General features: G+C 45.1%; 1 protein-coding gene across 2 annotated transcripts in view; it reads right to left on the reverse strand.

Annotated features, from left to right (window-relative positions):
• The window catches only part of LOC137438257 (regulator of G-protein signaling 7), a 392,979-nt gene that overhangs the window by 55,044 nt on the left and 316,647 nt on the right, over nucleotides 1–21,288 (reverse strand). The window contains exons 7-10 of one of the 2 annotated variants that reach the window (XM_068133364.2): nucleotides 20,908–20,984; nucleotides 20,043–20,127; nucleotides 19,411–19,485; nucleotides 2,694–2,792 (exon numbers count right to left, since the gene is read on the reverse strand). In XM_068133364.2, coding sequence (XP_067989465.1) covers nucleotides 2,694–2,792; nucleotides 19,411–19,485; nucleotides 20,043–20,127; nucleotides 20,908–20,984 — 336 coding nt within the window. The remainder of the gene's footprint in view (nucleotides 1–2,693; nucleotides 2,793–19,410; nucleotides 19,486–20,042; nucleotides 20,128–20,907; nucleotides 20,985–21,288) is intronic. The other variant, XM_068133373.2, reaches the window with a different exon arrangement.

The raw sequence follows: 21,288 nt of genomic DNA on the forward strand, positions 1-21,288 counted from the left end.
GACAAAATAGAGATAGACTTGGACAAATAAGGGATGTGGGGAAGAATTAGAGGTAGGGGAAGACACATAGGATGCACAAGATGATATAAAAGCAAACGCTCAGGAAGGAATAACTGGAAATTTGGAAAGAGGGAGGTGGGCTTGCGACGGTTAATGGGGCTATAAAGGATCATGCCTTTGGATGGGGGATAATCTGAGATGGTGGTGAAGAGCTGTTTAAGACCTGGAGGGAAAAAGGAGATTGAAAAGAATGTGGAAGTTGGTTCCACAGGCGAGAAAAAAAAAGAGGAATGAAACCTGACTTTCATTGAGGCCTGTTACATGTTACAATGTTACATTGAACATGAGCCAATAATGTATTTAAAGACATTCTAAACATGATCACATTACAGAAACACTTATAATCAAAATATTTGAGCTACAATAAACTAAAGAAGAAAAACGTTTAAAAACCATGTATAGTGACTTCAGTGATGGAGATGCAGAAATGTGACACATATACACAAATACAGTATATTCGAACTGGAGAAATATACAAACACCTATTTTGACAAATTTTATCTTTAAAAAAACAACAAGAAAAAACACATGGAGAAGCAATATTTTGTTCCTCTGTAGCTCAATGAATTATAACAGGGCCTGGCAATGAATCAGTTGCACATTGGAAATCAAATGGCATACATTCAAGTTCATAAAGAATACGAATGTAGCTGGGGATGTGTGTTGGAAGAAAAGGGACATATCAAGAGGACATATATTCAAAGAAAAAGAAATGGATAATAATATTTCTCTACAATGATCTAAGGCTTACAGAGATGTGCGTATATCACACGCAGGACAAAGAAACGATGAGACATTAATATAGTGTTACATGAACTAAAAGGCCATTAGGAGCACAACAGTGCACACGTAAAAAGTGCAAGAGAACTAGGTGGGTTTGCACTGAGACGGTCTTTATTTTTCTTTCACAAATTACTGTAAAGCCAAAAATTGCAAGCAAATGTTCCCATCTGAATCTCTGGCTCATGACACAAGGAACACAAGTTGAAATCTCATAATTGTAATTAATGCACCAATAACTTTGTCCAGCATGATTGTGATTTATGTGCAAAATCCTCCATTAGCCAAGATCATAGTAAAAATAAAGAAAAATACACAAGAAAGACGTCGTGCAGATTGCGATACTTGCAAAACACCGAAAACAAATTTGACCTTAAAAAATAATTAGTGATCGACTTCAACGACCAAATATGCAAATCCTCTTCACATTTCAAGTCAATCGGATGAAAATTGAAGATTTTAGAAATCCCACCCAAGTTGTTGACCTTTGGCCCATGTTGACTTTTTGGCCTATGTTGACCTAAAAATGAATTGGTGGTTGAACTCAACGACATGCTATGCAAATCGTTTTAAAATTTAAAGTCAATTGGATGAAAATTTACTCTTTAGAAAGTGGGCGTATGTTGACCTTTTGACTTCAAAAATAACTAGAAAGAGATTGCTGACCCACGCCAGGATGTGTTTTCAATGGTTTTAAGGCTTTTGTGTTAAAACAAATATGGCGGCCGAACCACGTGACCGATGCCGTCATCATTTTTTTCTCCGCCAATTTATGCCGACATGACGCTCAAGAAATTTAATCTTGATCGGATGAAGTTTTGTACTTGTCGAATTATGATGTCATAATGGAGGGACCTATGACATCATCATTAACATATTTTATTCCCCATGGAGAGTTCTTTACAATGAGCCATGTCTCAATTTTTTATATTCAGCGCTTTCGGAGATATAGAGGTGCAATTTTTTTCGGTTTTTACCAAGATGGCGGCCGAACCACGTGACCTATGACATCATACTTATTATTTAAAAAAATTATACAGGTGGAGTTGCACCTATGGTGAAAATTCCCTGTCAATCGGACCAACGGTTGCAGAGAAAATCATATTTATTCCGTGCAGACAAACAAACAGACAAAAGACAGACAGACAAACAAACAAACAGACTCAAATGCAATACCCTCTCCTCCGGCGAGGGTAATTAGTGGTTGGAATCAGTGACGTGATACGAAAATCCTGTTCAAATTTCAAGTCAATAGGATGAAAATTGAGGATTTTAGAAATCCGACCTAAGTTGTTGACCTTTGGCCGATGTTGACATTTGACCTCAATATCAATAGGCGTGACGACACTGTCATTCCAAATACTGAAGTATCACCTGAAGTGACGTCACTTCCCAAAATATTCTGGGTACCAGTGATGCCATAATGATGGCGTTTCCTTTCTCTCCACATGCAAACAAGGAGGATTTCCTCCTTTCTGTGGATCTAAACCTCAGGGGTTTATCTGTGATATATGCTCTAAAAGCTGGGAATCCTGCAAGGAGGCTGCACATACCATTTTAAAAGGTGTTCATGTGACTTGGCCAGAGTGGAAATCAAATCGACCTCTCAGACTCAGAGCAAAACACTATAACCATTATGACACCAAATCTGGTGAAAGAATTAAGAAAAAGAAAAAAAAAAAAACTTTGGGTAAAAATTGATTTCTGGACATCAGGTCCCTTTAATTAACATAACATGTCTATCTTAGAATCTCCCCGTCTCGAAACCACCAATGCTTTTCAGATAGACAAGCACTGTACCAAATCACTTCAATCATCCTATTCAATCTAAAGCTCAATCTGTGCTTTCATACCTGCCGTTTGAGTTCCTCCTCTGTGGGTGGCTGTGCATCGCGTGTGGTTGAGTGCGTGGGGCTCGGGTGCCGCGAGTCACTCTGCAGTCCGTATACTGACTGTGAAGTATGGTAAAGGACACATTGCTACAGGGATAAATGCAGCATGCACAAATGGCAAAAAGTACAATGTATCATTTCATTGAAATCATACACACAGTATTGACTCCTGGAGCGGAGCTCCTTATTGCGTGCAGGACCATGGCTCTTTATATAATTACTGGTTAATTTAAAGGAGGAAACTTTCACATGTGCTCGTACTGTTTGTTTAAGGTGCGCTCACAGTTTGAAAAGTCAGATATTGACATGTTACATAAGCAGAAGAGGAGGTGGTTGAGAGGAGAAAATGAGCAAAATTTGTCTGTCTGAAGAAAGTCTTGTAAAATTGGGAAAAAGTAACAGGGATGTGGGTGAGAATAGAAAAGGGAAACATTGAGAGGTTACATAATCAAAAAAAAAGAAGAAGAAAGAAATGGATAATTATCTTTTTCTACATTGATGTAAGGGAGGAACATGTCTATATATCATATACAGTCAAGTGAAAAAGTAAGTACACCCCATGTAAAGTTTTGACTTTTTGACTTTGACTTTGACTTTGACCCCAAGCAAAGTGCACTGTATGCAGCTATTTGATCTTCATTTCAACAATATTGATAGATAAAGGTGATATAATATAACAAATATCATGAAACATTTACATTTTGTAGTCCATTGTATAATTTAAATAAACATAAATGCAAATTTCGCATGTGGAAAAAGTAAGTACACCCCTACATTTATCACTACTTCAAATACCTAAAATTAGAATCAGGTGCACCAGCTCAGGTGCAAATGATTAGAACATCGCTAGAGAGGATCTTGGAGGAACCTGTCTTATTTAAACCTCAGACATTTAGTTTGGTTTGCTCTTTGTTGTTGAAGTGTGCGGCGTCACCATGCCGAGATCAAAAGAGCTCTCTGAGGCCTTCAGAAAGAAGGTTATAGATGCCTACGACTCTGGAAAGGGATTTAAAAAGATCTCCAAACAATTTGAAATCAATCATTCGACTGTCCGGAAGATCATCTATAAGTGGAGAAGATTCCAAACATCTGCCAACTTGTTCAGGCCAGGCCGCCCCAGCAAGTTCAGCCCGAGAGCAGACCGCAAGATGCTGAAAGAAGTCTCTAAGGACCCCAGAATGTCATCACGGGACCTACAGGTAGCTCTTGCCACTGTTGATGTCAAAGTGCACGAGTCTACCATTAGAAAGAGGCTGCACAAATTTGATCTACATGGGAGGTGTGCCAGGAGGAAATCTTTGCTGTCCAGAAAGAACATCAGGGCAAGACTAAAGTTTGCCAATGAACACCTCGGCAAAGACCAGCACTTCTGGAACAATGTGCTCTGGACAGATGAGTCAAAGGTAGAGCTATTTGGCCACAGTACCAGAAGACATGTTTGGCGAAAACCAAACACAGCATCTGACCACAAGAACCTGATACCAACTGCAAAGCATGGTGGTGGAAATATTATGGTTTGGGGCAGCTTTGCTGCATCAGGGCCTGGGCAGCTCACCATCATAGAATCCACAATGAATTCTTCATTGTACCAGAGGGTGCTTGAGGATAATGTGAGGCCATCTGTCGGAGAGTTGAAGTTCAACCGAAGGTGGACCTTACAACATGACAATGACCCTAAACATACCAGTAAATCCACCAAGGAATGGCTGAAAAGAAAGAAATGGAGGGTTCTGGAATGGCCAAGTCAAAGTCCGGATCTAAATCCCATCGAAATGTTGTGGGGGGATTTGAAACGAGCTGTGCATGCAAGAAATCCCTCAAGCATCGCACAGCTGAAAGAATTCTGCATGGAGGAGTGGGCAAAAATTTCTCCCAGTCGATGTCACAGACTGGTAGACAGTTATAAGAAACGCCTACTTGAGGTTGTTTCTGCCAAAGGGGGCAATACCACCTATTAGAGCCAAGGGTGTACTTACTTTTTCCACATGCGAAATTTGCATTTATGTTTATTTAAATTATACAATGGACTACAAAATGTAAATGTTTCATGATATTTGCTATATTATATCACCGTTATCTATCAATATTTTTGAAATGAAGATCAAATAGCTGTGTGTTGAAATATGTTGAAAAAGTCAAAACTTTACATGGGGTGTACTTACTTTTTCACATGACTGTATATGACAAGGATATGAGAAGAGGAGACATTAATATAGTTTTACATGAACTACAAGGCCATTAGGATACAATGGATAAACACATGTGCCTCCATGGGATTAGAACATGGGCTCCCTGCATCATGAACCAGAAGCTCAGATGAGAACACGATCATGTCAACTGATTATTAGATAAGATAAAGTAAATTGCTTTGCTTTTTGTAGGGACAATGTATGCTTCCAGAAGCGTCAGAGGTAGAACGAGCAGGGGGGGATGAGACCATAAGAGAGGCGGGAGAAAACAAGGCCCTATGGATCTACTGCTTTGTGAGAGATTCAAATGATGTTGAGCGCGTTGTACTCCACATCGTCCAATAATGAGAAGTATAAAGTGGTTGAAGGCAGTACTATATTGAGCAGTTCAGATATGTCAAGGAATGACAAGGTGGTGAATACTGAACCTACAGCTGGCTTTGGAGACCAAATTTCATATAATATATTGTCTGCTCATGAAAGGTCATAGCTGATGGTTAGGTCCAGAAGTTTGAAGGCTAATTTGTTCCAGGGGTTGGTCAAGAAAGTCCAAGTCTAGTACAAGAAAGTACTAGACTTCTTACAGAGAGACAAGTTGATAACAGGAGACTTGCCTGGATTGAATGACATGGTCCATCTGATCCCATCCAGATAAACCGAGAGTGGATGCAGTTGCTGTTAATCCATCATTGGGATGTGGTACTGAAATTTACTACAAGGGTGCTTCAAGTTTACTTGGACTATTTCTACCCCACCACTGAAGGTGGAAGGAGAAAATGTTTTCACTCCTGTCTGTTTGTCTGTCTGTGAGCAGGATATCTCAAAACGTTATGAATCGATTCAGGTTGGGTGTGTGACAAGGATGAACTAATTCAATTTTTGGTGAAGATCTGGATCCAGACATGAGATTTTTTTTGGTTATTTTTCGCCATTGAGATATGGACCAATAATGATATATAGCACGATATTACAAAACGTTTTGGACGGATTATGACAAAACTTGGTGGATGAGTTGGGTAGGTGATAAGAACAAGCTGATTAGATTTTGTTTCTGGTCCGGATGCAGATCCGGCCTATCAGTGGAATACAAAACAAACTGTTCAGCCTGGCGGAGGTATGTGCTCTACCGAGTGATGTTCTAGTTTATTACTAAGCCTGTATGTACGACGATACCAAATTCTAAAAATGATACACAAATTGCTTTTCCAGGTATTCTTCAGGTTTTAGCTTTTTTGTCTCATTGGAGTGCAAGCTTTCATATGCTTCCAATGCAGAATTGTTCATATAGCCAGTGCATGGCATTATTCCTAATAGGCACATCATATCATCATCATATCATCATCATCATCATCATCACAATATCAAAGGTTAATTAAGACTCTCTCCAAATCGGACACAGCTTCTAGTTTTTCCTCAATTAATAATTCCTAGTTTTCCTTTGAAATACTTGGAGGTTTTTTCTCATCAATCCAGTTGTTCCCACTGTTATTGATACAACGTCGATTTTATTAATTTTCCAAGTTATCTTCATGTCCTACTTCAGCTCTACATTCCTGACCCCTTTATTTCTTGTACACAGCTCCTTCCCCATGCCATCTCCAGGTGCTGCATGACGCAGGCTGAAAGGGAGTACTCAGTTTTCACTCCAGTTTGTGTTTGTTACTTGGCAAAATGTTTTTGTTTTTTTTTTGCAAGTATGTTGATTCAAATGTTTTGTTTGATTGTGTATGTTTGGTTTGTGTGTTTGTTTGATTGTGTGTCCGCTCACTTATACTTTATGCCTAGAGGTCACAATTTTAAACCAATCTTCACGAAACTTCACCAAATGGTAGAGTTTGTGGTCCGACAAAATCCTATATATTTTTGAGGTCAAAAGGTCAACATAGGCAAAAGGTCAACCACTATTTTTCAAATTCTAAAATCCTCAATTTTCATCCGATTGACTTGAAATTGAATAGGATTTACATATTGGCTGACTGAATTAAACTTCAACTATTTTTGAGTTCAGCGTAGGCCAAAATGTCAACATAGGCCAAAGGTCAACCACTTTTTTTCGAATTTCTAAAATCGTCAATTTTCATCCGATTCACTTTAAATTTGAATAAGATTTACATATCGGCTAACTGAATTCAACCACCAACTATTTTTGAGACCAGCGTAGGCCAAAAGGTCAACATAGGCCAAAGGTCAACCACCTTTTTCGAATTTCTAAAATCTTCAATTTTCAGCCGATTGACTTGAAATTTGAAAAGGATTTACATATCGGCTAACTGGATTCAACCCCCAACTATTTTTGAGATCAGCATTGGCCAAAGGGTCAACATAGGCAAAAGGTCAACCACTTTTTTCAAGTTTCTAAAATCCTCAATTTTCATCCGATTGACTTGAAATTTGAATAGGATTTTCAGATAAGCGAACTGAATTCAACCACCAATTATTTTTGAGATCAACATTGGTCTTAAGGTCAACGTAGGCCAAAGGTCAACCACCCTTTTGAAATTTCTAAAATCCTCAATCTTCATCCAATTGACTTGAAATTTGAAAAGGATTTTTTTTTTTTTTTTTTGTATACAAGATCGAGGCTCGTGAAAGAGCAAACATTAATCACACAAAAAGTCAAACCGACACAAACCGACACATAAAACACAAAATAAGGGGAGCGGTAGACAAGATGGGAGAGAGGGGGAAGGACACAAACACAACACATTTGAGAGCAGTGACATCGAGAGAACTGTGGGAGGGAGAGGGCTTCGGGGGAGGTGGGAGAGGTATAAAACATATGGACACTGCAAGGATTTACATATCGGCTAACTGAATTCAACCACCAATTATTTTTGAGATCAACATCGGTCATAAGGTCAACATCGGCCAAAGGTAAACCACTTTTCTCAAACTTCTAAAATCCTCAATTTTCATCCGATTGACTTGAAATCTGAATAGGATTTGCATATCAGCTTACTGAAACCAACCACCGACTATTTTTTAGGTTAACATAGGCTAAAAGGTCAACATAGGCCAAATTTCTAAAATTGTCAATTTTCATCCGATTAACTTAATTTGAAGTTGATTTACATATCAGGTCACATAATTCAACCACCAATTATTTGTGAGGTCAAAAGGACGCGCTACCGAGTGCCATTCTACTTTGTTCTGTTTTGCCAAGTGTCGCTCTATGAGTGATTTTTCATTTGTTTGTTTGTTTTCTTGTTTGTTACTCGGATTTTTTTTTTTAACAAGTTTGTTAATCACTCCGGTTTGTGTGTGTGTGTGTTTGTTTGTCTGTCCGCTCCCTTATACTTGTGTACAGGTCACAATTTTAAACCGATCTTCACAAAACTTCTCCAAATTGTAGAGTTCGTGGTCTGACAAAATCCTATATATTTTTGAGATCAAAAGGTCAAAAGATTAACATAGTCATCCACTTTTTTTCGAATTTCTAAAATCCTCAATTTTCATCTGATTGAATTGAAATTTGAATAAGATTAACATATTAGCGAATTGAATTCAACCACGATTTTTGATCAACATAGGTCACAAGGTCAACATAGGCCAAAGGTCAACAACCATTTCAAATTTCTGAAATCCTCAATTTTTATCCGATTGACTTGAAATTTGAATAGCATTCTCATCTGGGCAATATCTCAGGCACTTTTTGAGCTAGGAAGCTAATATTTGGACATGGCAGTGACCAAGTAATGTGGCTATTAAGGATATTTTGGATTTATTGATTAATCAATTAATCAATTAATTATTTAATATTCTCGATTAATGACTTATTTAATTAATTTTCGAAAAGTTACAGCTTCGGATGAAGCACTGGTGCTTTAGGTATGCTATGAGCCAATTGATTAAGAAAATATTATATGATTAATGTTTATTGATTTTAATTATGCAATTAATCAATCAATTATTGTACACCTCTCCCTCCCAATACAGTCTCGATGCGGCATGCGCTGCATGGCAGTATCGCCGGACACCGAAGGTGTGTGTAACATGTGTGATGTGTGTGTGTGTGTGACGTGCATGTGCGTAACGTGTGTATGACGTGTGTATGTGCGTGTGTGTGCGTGTGTGTGTGTGTGTATGTGTGTGTGTGTGTGTGTGTGTGTGTGTGTGTGTGTGTGTGTGTGTGTCAATGTCATTAATGCCCTCTTGCTTTGTAGAAGGGAAAGAAAGGGGTAGGGGAGGACAGAGAGTTGGGGTGGGGCAGAGAGGGAACCAGTCCGTTTCGTCCTTTTACTCTTTTAGTCCTTTTAAGACCCTTCCAACACTTTGGAAGTGTTGGAAGACTAGACCCCTTAAGACACATACCCCGAAGATTCTTAAGAACCCCAAGACCCTGAATACCCTTAAGATCCCCAATACTCCTGAGAATCTTTAAGACCGTTTTTACTCATTCTCGAAACTAAGCTGCTCTTTTCTTAGCCACTTAAATGCCTCTATCTATTTCCAGTATGAGTACCATAGTTATTTTTTATTTATTTAAATAAGTCATCCTATCATTTTGTCATTCTCCAGATTTTGATACATTTTGTTTGCATATTGTTTTGTACTTGTTCTTTTGCCTCATTTTATATTTTGTTGGGGCTGCGTTTCCTGCAATTTCTTTCGCCGGTGTTACATTTTACTATCGTACTTGTTCTTGGTAGTTTCCGGCAAGGTGAGGTATGATTACAGCACCAGGTTTGCTTCCTTCATACACATGGACAAACTATATTGGATGATCTGTAGGAGCTTTTAATATGTGACCAATCTTAGTTGTCTTGTTGTATAAGATTCAATCTGGTTGTTGTGCCGATTCCATCAGACTGTCACCTCCTTCATGTCTCAGCAGAATTTGTTTTGGGAGTCCCTGCTTTTTGTGGAATATTTTGGGGACAGTAAGCAATTTCCTCGTTTCTGAATCCAGTTTATGGCTTTCTGACTGTGACAATATACTGTACTGCAGCTGTATTGGAACCCTGGCACTGCTTGCTGGTTTTGAGTTTTGATTTTGCTCATCAAGATGAAGTTTGTTTCCAGGATTAATTACGTCCTGCGGAGATATTCCTCCAAATTGCCCTGCACATGTTGTGCCAGATGTGGTAGTCCTCTTCTCCCCTAAGTATTTGTATGACAATTCGTTTTTCAAGCTCTTATATTGTTGCAAGATTGTATCTCTTGTATTGTATCTCATGTTGATTTTAGGGTGGGGTGGGCCAGAGAGCTTATTTTCACTCCTGCCTGTTTGCTTGTCTGTTTGTGAGCAGGTTATCTCAAAAGGTTGTGGACAGATTCGGACGAAATTTGGTGGAGAGGTTGGGTGTGCGATACGGACAAAATAATTACATTTTGGTGAAGATCAACGCTCAGTCAAGTTGCGTGGGGAGCGTTGATAGACAGCAATCTTCAAGTCATGCCACAGATTTTTGATTGGATTTAGGTCGGGGCTCTGACTGGGCCACTCATGGACATTTATCTTTTTGTTCCTTTGCCACTCCAGTGTAGCTTTGGCTGTGTGCTTCTGGTCGTTCTCATGCTGAAAGGTGAACTTCTGTCCCAATTTCAGCTTTCTTGCAGAGGGCAGCAGATCTTCCTCTTGGATTTTTCTGTATTTTGCTCCATCCAATTTCCCTTCTATCCTGACAAGTGTCCCAGTCCCTGCTGATGAGAAACATCCCCATAACATGATGCTGCCACCACCATACCTCACAGTAGGGATGGTGTTCTTTGGGTGATGTGCTGTGTCGAGTTTGTGCCAAATGTAAAGTTTTGCATTTAGGCCAAAAAGTTCCATGTTGGTTTAATTAGACCACAAAACCTTTTGCCACATGGCTTCAGAATCTCCGGAGTAGCTTTTTGTATACCTCAAACGGGACTCAAGGTGGGCTTTTTTGAGTAATGGCTTTTTTTCTTGCCACCTTACCGTACAGTCCAGACTTGTTGATTGCTTGGGATATTGTTGTCATATTTGAACATCTGAGCTGAATTGTTAATTCCGACTGATGTATCAGTGTCGAGCTCCAAAGTTAAATTGTCTTCCATTAGGTCAATTATGTATTTTAGGTCAATTTTGTACAGTTTCCATACATTGTAGTGATCCATGAGTGTGGGACATTCAAAGTTCTTGTAATTTTGATCCACAGTGTTGGCAGTTTAATGCTTCTTCTTTTTTGGATTTCTCAGATTGATTTGTTTGACCTACAAGATCACCTATTTTTTGGTCATATGGGTTATGTGGGTGATCCGATATAAACTGGAGTAAAGATTCCAGTAGCAACTAGAGTAATGGCTACAGCAGCAATCAGAGCATACTGGAGCAGACTGGAGTAATGTTACACCAGCAGAGTACACTGGAGCAATGGTGCAGTAGCAATCAGAGCATATTGGAGCATACTGGTGTAATGGTGCAGTAGCAATCAGAGTATATTGGAGTATACTGGAGTAATGTTACACCAGCAATCAGAGTATATTGGAGTATACTGGAGTAATGTTACACCAGCAATCAAGAACAGTATTCAGAATACTATAGTATTTTAACAGTATTTTTTCTCAAGTAGTTTTTGCAGTGAACTACTTGTCCTCTGCATTACAGCGAAATGTCTGCATTACATTACTACAAAGTACTGGAGAAAGTACTGTAGATAAAGGGAATAACCATAAGTACTTGAAATAAATGCTGGACATAAATTTGGCAATAATAATAGCGTATCTCATACCCCCCACCAGGCATTTCACAAGCATATTGCATATATATAGTTATGAATATCAATGAGGATGTAAAATGAAGTAAAACATGCAAAATAAGGATCTTTTATAACATATTCTTATGGCCGTCGTCCTGCCTGTGGTACGATTGTTGTTTTTTTTGTTGTTGTTTTCTTGTATACAAGATCGAGGCTCATGAAAGAGCTAACATTGATCACAAAAAGACAAACTGACACGTAGAACATAAAACATATGATAAAGGGAGCAGGAGACAAGATGTGGAGAGAGAGGGAAGCACACAAGTACAACATTTGAGAGCAGGGACATTGGGAGATCTGTGGGAGGGAGAGGGCTTGGGGGGGAGGAGGCATGGGAAGGGGTGGGGGTAGGGGTAAAAAAAAAAAACACATGGACACTGCTAGGACTTCCAGGAAAGAAGTCGGTATTTCAAAAAAGTGGATCTGGGGTGAATTATCAGGGGTAGAAAAGATCAAGGTTTTGGATGGGGGAGATGGTGGTGAACAGCTGTTTTAAAGAGCTGGAGGGAGGAGTGGGATTGAAGAGAGTGAGGAGTTTGTTCCAGTGGCGGGAAAAAAAGAGGAATGAAGGAGTGAAGGTGAATAGAGAGTCTTGATTTTAGCAGTTTCACCATAAGAGGGTTGCTGGCAGATCTTGTGCGACCTGTAGGAATATTTGGGGGACAGAGCACAGACAGAGCTGGGGGAGCAAGGCCGGAGAGGAGTCGGGAGAAGACAGACAGAAGTATGCGTGTGCCTTCCATGTACTATTTTATATTTTTCTATTGCTTCAAGAAGTATTATTGTGAAGGAGCTGTGCTCCTACGCGAGTTAAAAGGATTGACGCGACAAAAGACGGGAATTCATCCGAGTTTCTTTATTCAGCAAAACCAAACTCGGGTACTCTGAAAAGCCCGTTTATCGGGCGGCAATATATATATGCAATCAAACGCGGCGAGAGTGGGCATGCCCGGGCGGCCCGGGCGAGCCCGGGAAAGGCAAGTCTGGACATGCCCGGGAACGGCGAGACTGAGCGTCTCCGGGCGGTCTGGGCGAGCCCGGGAAAGGCAGGTCTGGACATGCCCGGGAAAGGCGAGACTGGGCGTCTCCAGGCGGTCTGGGCGAGCCCGGGAAAGGCGAGTCTGGACATGCCCGGGAAAGGCGAGACTGAGCGTCTTCGGGCAGTCTGGGCGAGCCCGGCACAGCGATCGCTCCCCGGTTGCGTCCCCGGCAGGTGCAAGGCGATTGTGTATCTTCAGCGGCAACCGCGACACGTGCCCCCCCAGAATCGACTTGCACCGGCAGGGTCAATTTAAGGGGGGTCCTGATGACCTGGCCGAAGCGACCTCTGGAGGGTCGTGGGAGGGGGGGGTCCGGTGTGGTGGTGTGTGGTCGAGCGGGGGGAACCGTGGACGGGGGGCGGCCTCGCCGTGGAGGAAGGGCCAACCGTGGTGGTTGGTCAACGTCCATGTGCGCCGGCTTGAGGCGGTCCACCGAAATCCGGTCCGACCTGCCGCCGACGTCGATGACGAAAGACTTGTCGTCCCGTCACAGGACCCGGAAGGGTCCGTCATACGGCGGCCGGAGTGGCCCGCGGTGTGCGTCATGACGCACAAAAACGTACTCCGCTGTGCGAAGCGCTGGGGGGACGTAGGAATGGGGGCGACCGTGGTGGGACGTTGGCATGGGGGCAAACCGTCGGGCGGCCTCTTGGAGGTCCGAGCGCTGGCGAGCTGCGGACCAGGGACTAGTAGCGTCGGGCACAAACTCGCCCGGGACGCGTAGCGGCTGGCCGTAGACGAGCTCGGCGGTGAACGCCTGGAGGTCCACCTTGGGGGCCGTGCAGAGGCCCAAAAGGACCCACGGCAACCGGTCTGCCCAACCGCCGTCCTGAAGGCCGGACATGAGCGCGGCCTTCATGGAGCGGTGAAAATGCTCGCACAACCCATTGGCTTGAGGGTGGTAGGCCGTGGTACGGTGGAGCTTGACCCCCCAGGTTGCGGGCGACCGCGCCCCACAGCTCGGAGGTGAACTGCGGACCGCGGTCCGAAGAGATGTCCGCCGGTGCGCCGAAGCGGGCGACCCAGGTGGCGATGAAAGCCTGCGCCACGTCGGCGGTGGTGGTGGAAACGAGGGGAACGGCCTCCGGCCACCTGGTGGTCCTGTCCACCATGGTGAGCAGGTGTGTGAAACCTTGTGATGGGGGAAGGGGGCCCACCAGGTCCACGTTGACGTGGTCGAAATGCCGTTCAGGCACGGTGAAAGGTGCCAGCGGGGCCTGGGTGTGGCGGTGGACCTTGGCCCGCTGGCAGGCCATGCAGGCGTTGGCCCAATCGCGGACGTCCCGTCGAAGTCCATGCCAGATGAAACGCGCCGACACCAGCTTCTGGGAAGCTTTCCGGCCCGGGTGGGAAAGGCCGTGGAGGGAGGCGAAAACGTGGCGCTGCCAGGTAACGGGCAAGACGGGGCGAGGCTGGCCTTGGGAGACGTCGCAGAGCAGGACAGTGTCCGCGAAGGGGACGTCGGCCAGGCAGAGGCCCGTGTCCGCCGCCCGGAGGGCTTGCACCGTGGTGTCGGTGGTCTGGTCGGCCGCCATAAGCGCGAAGTCCACTCCGAGGTGGACCGCGTTCGCGCTGGCCCGAGAAAGACAGTCGGCCACGGCGTTGTCTTTTCCGGCGACTTGTCGGATGTCCGTGGTAAATTCCAACACGGCGGGGAGGTGGCGCTGCTGGCGGGCCGACCACGGCTCCGTGACTTTGGCCATCGCGTAAACCAACGGCTTGTGGTCGACGAAAGCCGTGAACGGGCGGCCCTCCAGGAGGTGGCGGAAATGGCGAACGGCCAGTTATAGACCGAGGAGCTCGCGGTCAAAAGTGCTATATTTTAGCTCGTTCGGCCGGAGTTGCCGGCTAAAAAAAGCGAGTGGCTGCCAAACTCCGTTCACCCATTGTTCGTGTACGGCGCCCACCGCGTAGTCGGAGGCGTCCGTAGTGAGGGCGATTGGAGCGTCGAGCACCGGGTGAGCCAGCAGTGTTGCGTCGGCGAGGGCCAGCTTTGCGCCTGTGAATGCCGCGTCCATGGCTGCGGACCAGATGACGTCATGCTTGGCCGGCTTGCCCCGGAGGGCTTCGTAAAGGGGCCGCATGAGCTGAGCAGCGCGGGGCACTAAACGGTGGTAGAAATTCACCATGCCGAGGAACTCCTGCAGGGCCTTGATGGAGCGGGGACGCGGGAATTCGGTGGTGGCCTCGACCTTGGCTGGCAGCGGCACGGCCCCATTTCTGGTGATGTGGTGGCCCAAAAAGTCAACGGCCGTCGTGCCGAAGTGGCATTTGGCCGGGTTGACGATTAAGCCATGCTCGCTGAGGCGCTCGAACAGTGTTCGGAGGTGGAGGAGGTGCTCGGCCCAGGACGTGCTGGCGACGAGGATGTCGTCCAGGTAGATGAAGAGAAAAGGCAGGTCGCGCAGCATGCCGTCCATCAAGCGTTGGAACGCCTGGGCCGCGTTCTTGAGGCCAAACGGCATTCTCAAGAATTCGAACAAGCCGAACGGCATGATGACGGCCGTTTTCGGGATGTCGGCCGGCCTGACAGGTACCTGGTGGTATCCCCGTATTAGGTCAACTTTCGAGAAAATGACCCGCCCCGCCAAACGGGCGGAAAAGTCCTGGATGTGCGGGACCGGATACCTGTCGGGGGAGGTAATGTCGTTGAGGCGGCGGTAGTCACCACATGGGCGCCAACCGCCCCCCGGCTTCGGCACGATGTGCAGTGGCGAGGCCCACGCGCTATCGGAGCGCCGCACGATGCCGAGGTGCTCCAACGCGTCGAACTCGGCTTTTTCCACAGCGAGCTTGGCCGGGTCGAGGCGGCGGGCTCTGGCGTAGACCAGCGGGCCCGTAGTTGGTATGTGGTGCTCGATACCATGTCTCACTGCGACGGCCGAAAACGTCGGCCACGTGAGGGCTGGGAACTCTGCGAGCAGGCGAGCAAACTTGTTGGCCGCCGGGAGGGCGCATGCTAGTTCGGTCGGCGCGGAGCTGCTCATCGTGCATGCCAGGGAGCTGAAAGTCTCGGCGTTGACAAGGCGACGCCGTTTGACGTCGACCAGCAGCCCATGTGCGCAGAGGAAGTCGGCGCCCAGCAAAGCCATGGGCACGCTCGCCGTCACAAAGGTCCAGTTAAAGCGCTGGTTGCCGAAGCAGAGGGTGACGTTGCACGGGCCGAAGGTGCGGATGGCCGATCCGTTGGCAGCGACCAAGGAGGGGCCGCAAATGGCGGTCTGCCTGTCCTGCTCGGAGGCGGGTATGACACTCAGTTGGGCGCCGGTGTCACAAAGGAAGCGCCGCCCGGACGCTTTGTCCTTGATAAAAAGCAAGTTGCCCGAGTGGCCGGCGCTCATGGCTGGTAATGAACGCCGGCCCGGCCATTTCCCGACTTGCCGAAAGTGCACGGGGGTCGGCATGTCCGAGCCTTGTGTCCGAACCTGGCGTGGTAATAACAACATGCCTGGTCAGGTGGAGGCCCCGGCCGTCGTGTTGGGAGCGGTCGGCGCAGCGTGGCGGCCACCAGTTGCACCGGCAGTTCGGCCTCCAACCGCACTGGGCGCTCGGGTGCCATGGGTGTCGCCTCAGACGGCGGCGGGCTCCAGGTAGCCGCCCCGATGTGCTGGCCTGCCGAGGAGATCTTGTCGGCTTCCCTGGCGAGGGCGCGGGGATCCGTGATCTGCGTGCCTGCCAGGGCGAGGCGTACCTGGCTAGGCAGCTGGCGGAGGAACAGCTGTCGGAAAAGAAAATCCGGGGAGTGCTCACTGAGCAGCGAGAGCATGTAGTCCATTCGCTCGGACGGGCGCGTGTCGCCGAGCTCGGGCAGGTCGAGCAGGCGTCGTGCGCGTTCTGCCGGTGAGAGGTCGAATGCGTCGAGGAGGAGCGTCTTGATCCCGCCATACTTGTCAGTGGCTGGCGGGTGCTGGAGGAGGCCCAGGGCGCGGGCCGCGGTGGCGGAGCCGAGTGCCGCTACCACATGGTGGAAGCGGGTGTCGTCGGCGGTAATGCCTCGCAGGGCAAACTGGGAGTCCGCCTGTGCGAACCAAACCGCCGCGTGAGCCTCCCAGAAGGTAGGCAGTTTAAGGGCTACTGCCGTGTCCATGTCGGGGGTCACCAATGAAGGAGCTGTGCTCCTACGCGAGTTAAAAGGATTGACGCGACAAAAGACGGGAATTCATCCGAGTTTCTTTATTCAGCAAAACCAAACTCAGGTACTCTGAAAAGCCCGTTTATCGGGCGGCAATATATATATGCAATCAAACGCGGCGAGAGTGGGTGTGCCCGGGCGAGCCTGTGAAAGGCAAGTCTGGACATGCCCTGGAATGGCGAGACTGAGCGTCTCCGGGCGGTCTGGGCGAGCCCGGGAAAGGCAAGTCTGGACATACCCGGGAAAGGCGAGACTGGGCGTCTCCGGGCGGTCTGGGCGAGCCCGGGAAAGGCGAGTCTGGACATGCCCGGGAAAGGCGAGACTGAGCGTCTCCGGGCGGTCTGGGCGAGCCCGGCACAGCGATCGCTCCCCGGTTGCGTCCCCGGCAGGTGCAAGGCGATTGTGTATGTTCAGCGGCAACAGCTACAATAGTATGTATAATTTTGTTCTCCTTCTGTGTCTGTCATGCCGTATTTCTAAAGGTTTCCTGCTGTAGTACTGAACACGTCTCAGGCATTGTAAATTACAGCAACGATTTGGGTAATACGATACGACAGTGTTCCGATCAAGTGAGAGGCTGGAACTGGAGACTGGAGAACTGGAACTGGAGACTTGGCTGGAACGTTTGTTTTTTATATCCATCATCTCGATGGATATAAAAAACAAACGTTCCAGCCAAGTTTAACCTAAAGGATGGTGGAAATAAGCAAAAGTTTTGGTCAAGTTTGACCTACAAGATGGTGGATTTATACAAAAGTTCCAGTCAAGTTTAACCGAAAGGATGGTGAATATAAACAAAGTCTCCGGTCAAGTTTGACCAACAAGATGGTGGATATAAACAAAGGTTCCGGTCAATTCTTATTCTTATTGACCTATGAGTTGGCAGATAAACAAAGGCACATGGCCTTGTGACGTTACACTACAAACCTCCATAGATGGAACTGAATATGTGTAGAGAAACAAAAAAATGAGAAAGGAAAATAGATGTGCAAAAATAAAATATTGTTTGGAAAATAAGAATTTCTGTATATAATAATTGCGATTAAAAATATTTTCTGTATACAATTACAATTTCTGTATATAATTACAATGATTTGCTTTTATAAATTGAAATGGTCGATAATGCAATTATTGTTGTTATGGAATTTAGAATTCAGTACAGGCACAATTATTATCTTTTTGTCGTATAATATTTTTGGTGTTTCTGATGTTAGTTAAGTAAAGAGTAGCAAAATGTGAACAAGGTTGATAATTGTTATATAAATGGACCATGGTAGGTTGGATAATCCCGGGAGGCAAGAGCATGCCTCACCGAGCTTGATCTCATAGACGTCACGGCAATTGTGCAATTGGCCTTGAGGAACACAGCTGTGCCTACCAAGCGAGGGACAACAGAAATGACCTCGAGACACATAGGATGTTGAAGGACAGAAAAAGTAAGAAAGGAGATATCGATGTGTGGTGTTACTGTTAGGGCAGTGAAATAAAGGAAGGAGTACACCAGGGAAGAGATGTCAGGTTTGCAATATTACCCTACCCAGGGAGTGGGAGGGGAGGGGTCTGAGGGGGAAGGTGTGGGGGGGATAAGGAGGGAAGGAGGGAACTCTCCCTCAGAGACTAGAATGCTCTCGGAAGCTCAGCATTAATTGGAATGGAGCCCATCTCAGCTATCTGAGGTATCCTTTGTCCAGGCATGCTGTTTCTGTAGTTTTGTGAGCTTCTGTTGGGCTGTTTGCACTTGTGATTTCCTGCTCCAAGGTGGAAGTGGTCACTGCATTACGCTGACATTGAAGATCTGAACAGGTACGCTTTGCACAGTTATGCTAAGCAAAGCACCGTTTATCAGCGGCATTGTGCGACACTGATGGACCATGCTTTGTCCATTATAAACTGCTTTGTCTAAATTTGCTACATCTACCTCCATGCCCAATGCACCATCAAGTCAATCAACACGTGCATGATACTTTGCAACTTACCCCGATACTGTGACTACTACCCTAGTTTCAGAGATCAGATTGTGCAGACATCTTTTGGTGAAATGATGTTTCTTAATATGACATAGGCTTAAAGTAATTTGTTCATAGTGTATAAATAGTAAATAAAGCGTTAGTTTTCTGTCACAAACATTGTTCCTCAAGTCCTGTTTCACTAGTAATTGGTTAAATGGCCTGTTTACACCAAACTCTGAATCCGAGACATAACCGGCTGACTCGAGGTTGATGGTTGTCATCTCCTTGCGCTTGGTCATCTGAGTGCGCCCTGTATAGGTGGTCGTGAACGACATTATGTTTAAACACCACAATCGTGACAAACAGAGGTAAGCATGCAAGAGAGAAGATGGGAATCTTCTTTAAAGTAATGGCACAACAGACTGCAAGCAAGTCATCAGCTGTGCATTGACCCCATGAAATGCATCATGAACCCCAAACTTTGTCTTAAAACATGAACCCCAAACTCTCCGCCAGGAATAGAATAACTCATCATGCTAAGTGCACAAGAGGCCAAGCGCACTTCAAAAATTGAGAAAAGTAAATAAATGTACAATATAATGGTATGGCATATCTGTGGAAGAGGATTGAGGTCAGTTCTCACCTTTCTGGTCCTGTGTGGGTTCTTTATGCGACAGGACTTCTTGATGTCCATTTCTGTTGTGTTGACGCAGCCAGGCTGGGAAAGAGAAATGCAGAACTGTACACCATAGTTTGGAATATATTTTTTTATGAATGACTTTTCAACAATGAAAAAGAAAAGGGAGGGGGGGGGGGGAAGGGGAGAGGAAAAGCGGCGGGACTTCAAATTTAACCCAAATTAATAAGTTGATCTGCAAAAAACAACTTGATGCTGCCAATTCTTGGGAAAGCAGGAAACAAAGTCATCACAAACTCAGGAAACTCGAGATGAAAGGCAAATATTCCATTGCATCATGTCCTGCCATTCTCGATGCAACAAGGCTCAATGCGTTTATTAAGCTGCATTTTCAATCCCAAGAGGGAACCCTTCTGAATAAATTCGGCATCTCTTTTTATCAGTAGGCAGTGCTGTATCATGGAACACAGTCGTTATGAAAAGACTAGGCTTGCTGTTCCATCTGCATTTATCCGAATATAAAATATCCGACGATGTATTTCCCACGTCAGGCTTTTATTCCCAAACCATGGTTATTGTAAACACAAGTTCATCACCATTAAGCCACTGTGCAGAGTAAGTGATGGTGGCATTCTTACCACGGGTCTATGGACATCCCAAAAAGCCCGTTCTTGACTGTCAAGTATCTTTCTTTCAATCTTGTCCCTTTTCTTGTCCACCCTGCTTAAGAACAAAAAAATTATAATAAAAATAGACATTCACACAAGGTCATTCAGAAAGGCATTGGAGATAACCAAGACATTAAGTTGGTTACAGTGAAATAGAGAATTTATTTTATCTTATATCCAATTGGAAAAATGTCCAATCGACATTTCTGGACAGATAACAGCTCGTCTATTCGGTTGGAATTTTCCCATGGTTGCCAGTAAAATTATCATGGAGGAAATGTGATGCTCTCAAGTCATTTGGTTCACGCAAGTACTGGATGAATGCAGCTTCGGCAAACAGGTTAGGCTTCTGGGTTTCTTTTTGGCTCAAAAGTGCAATTTCCATTGCGAAGGCAACTAACATCAGTCTACATGTCACGAGTGCCAAATACTCCCAATAAAACATTTGTGAGCTTGACAGATAGTTTCACCAGCAAACAAACAAACAAACTGCTATTGGTGAAGCACCAGAGGCCACGAGTGATGCCAAAACATGAGCTGCAGTGATCAATATATATCATGAGTCCTTTCTCACAGACTTCACAAATTTAGAGTACTGCATGAGGTTTCACAGAGTTTTAATGTATTTATATATTATCAAAATGAATAGCACTAAACGCTTGAAACACTTGGCGACAGTTTAAAACATACAAAAAACTGTTAGAGGCCTGTGATGTGCACTTGTCGAGGGGAAGGTGAAATGAAACAAAAGCCAAAAGAGGGAGGTATGCAGGGAGATATTACGAGAAGAGTAAAAGGAGCGCTAGGCAGGAATTAAGGTGAGCAGCGTTTATACTTGGCCTGTGCATCGGCTTGCATGAAGATGAATTCCCACTTCCTAGCAAAGGCACGCTGCAGCCGAGCAAGGCTTTCCTGTCAAGATGTGCGAAGAGGGACACATTGCTTAGCAAATTTATCCTTGGGGAAAACTCATGAGCATAATGCTATTTAAAAAGTTCGCACAGATTAAAAATATAAATTTCCTCACACTCAAACTCTTAATTCTGATCAAAGAATTAAAGGGAGACATTAAAAAGCAACAGAATACTTTTATCTCAGTCCAAGTTGGGATATGATAATTAATCATGATCAAGGATTGCAGACCAATCAAAGACAAATAAATACACTTGTGGAGAAAAATAGAAATATGGGATGTGCAATGCATTATTTGGTAACT

This window comes from Myxine glutinosa, chromosome 1 (genome assembly GCF_964187855.1).
Source record: "Myxine glutinosa chromosome 1, kmMyxGlut1.1, whole genome shotgun sequence".
Classification (NCBI taxonomy): domain Eukaryota; kingdom Metazoa; phylum Chordata; class Myxini; order Myxiniformes; family Myxinidae; genus Myxine; species Myxine glutinosa.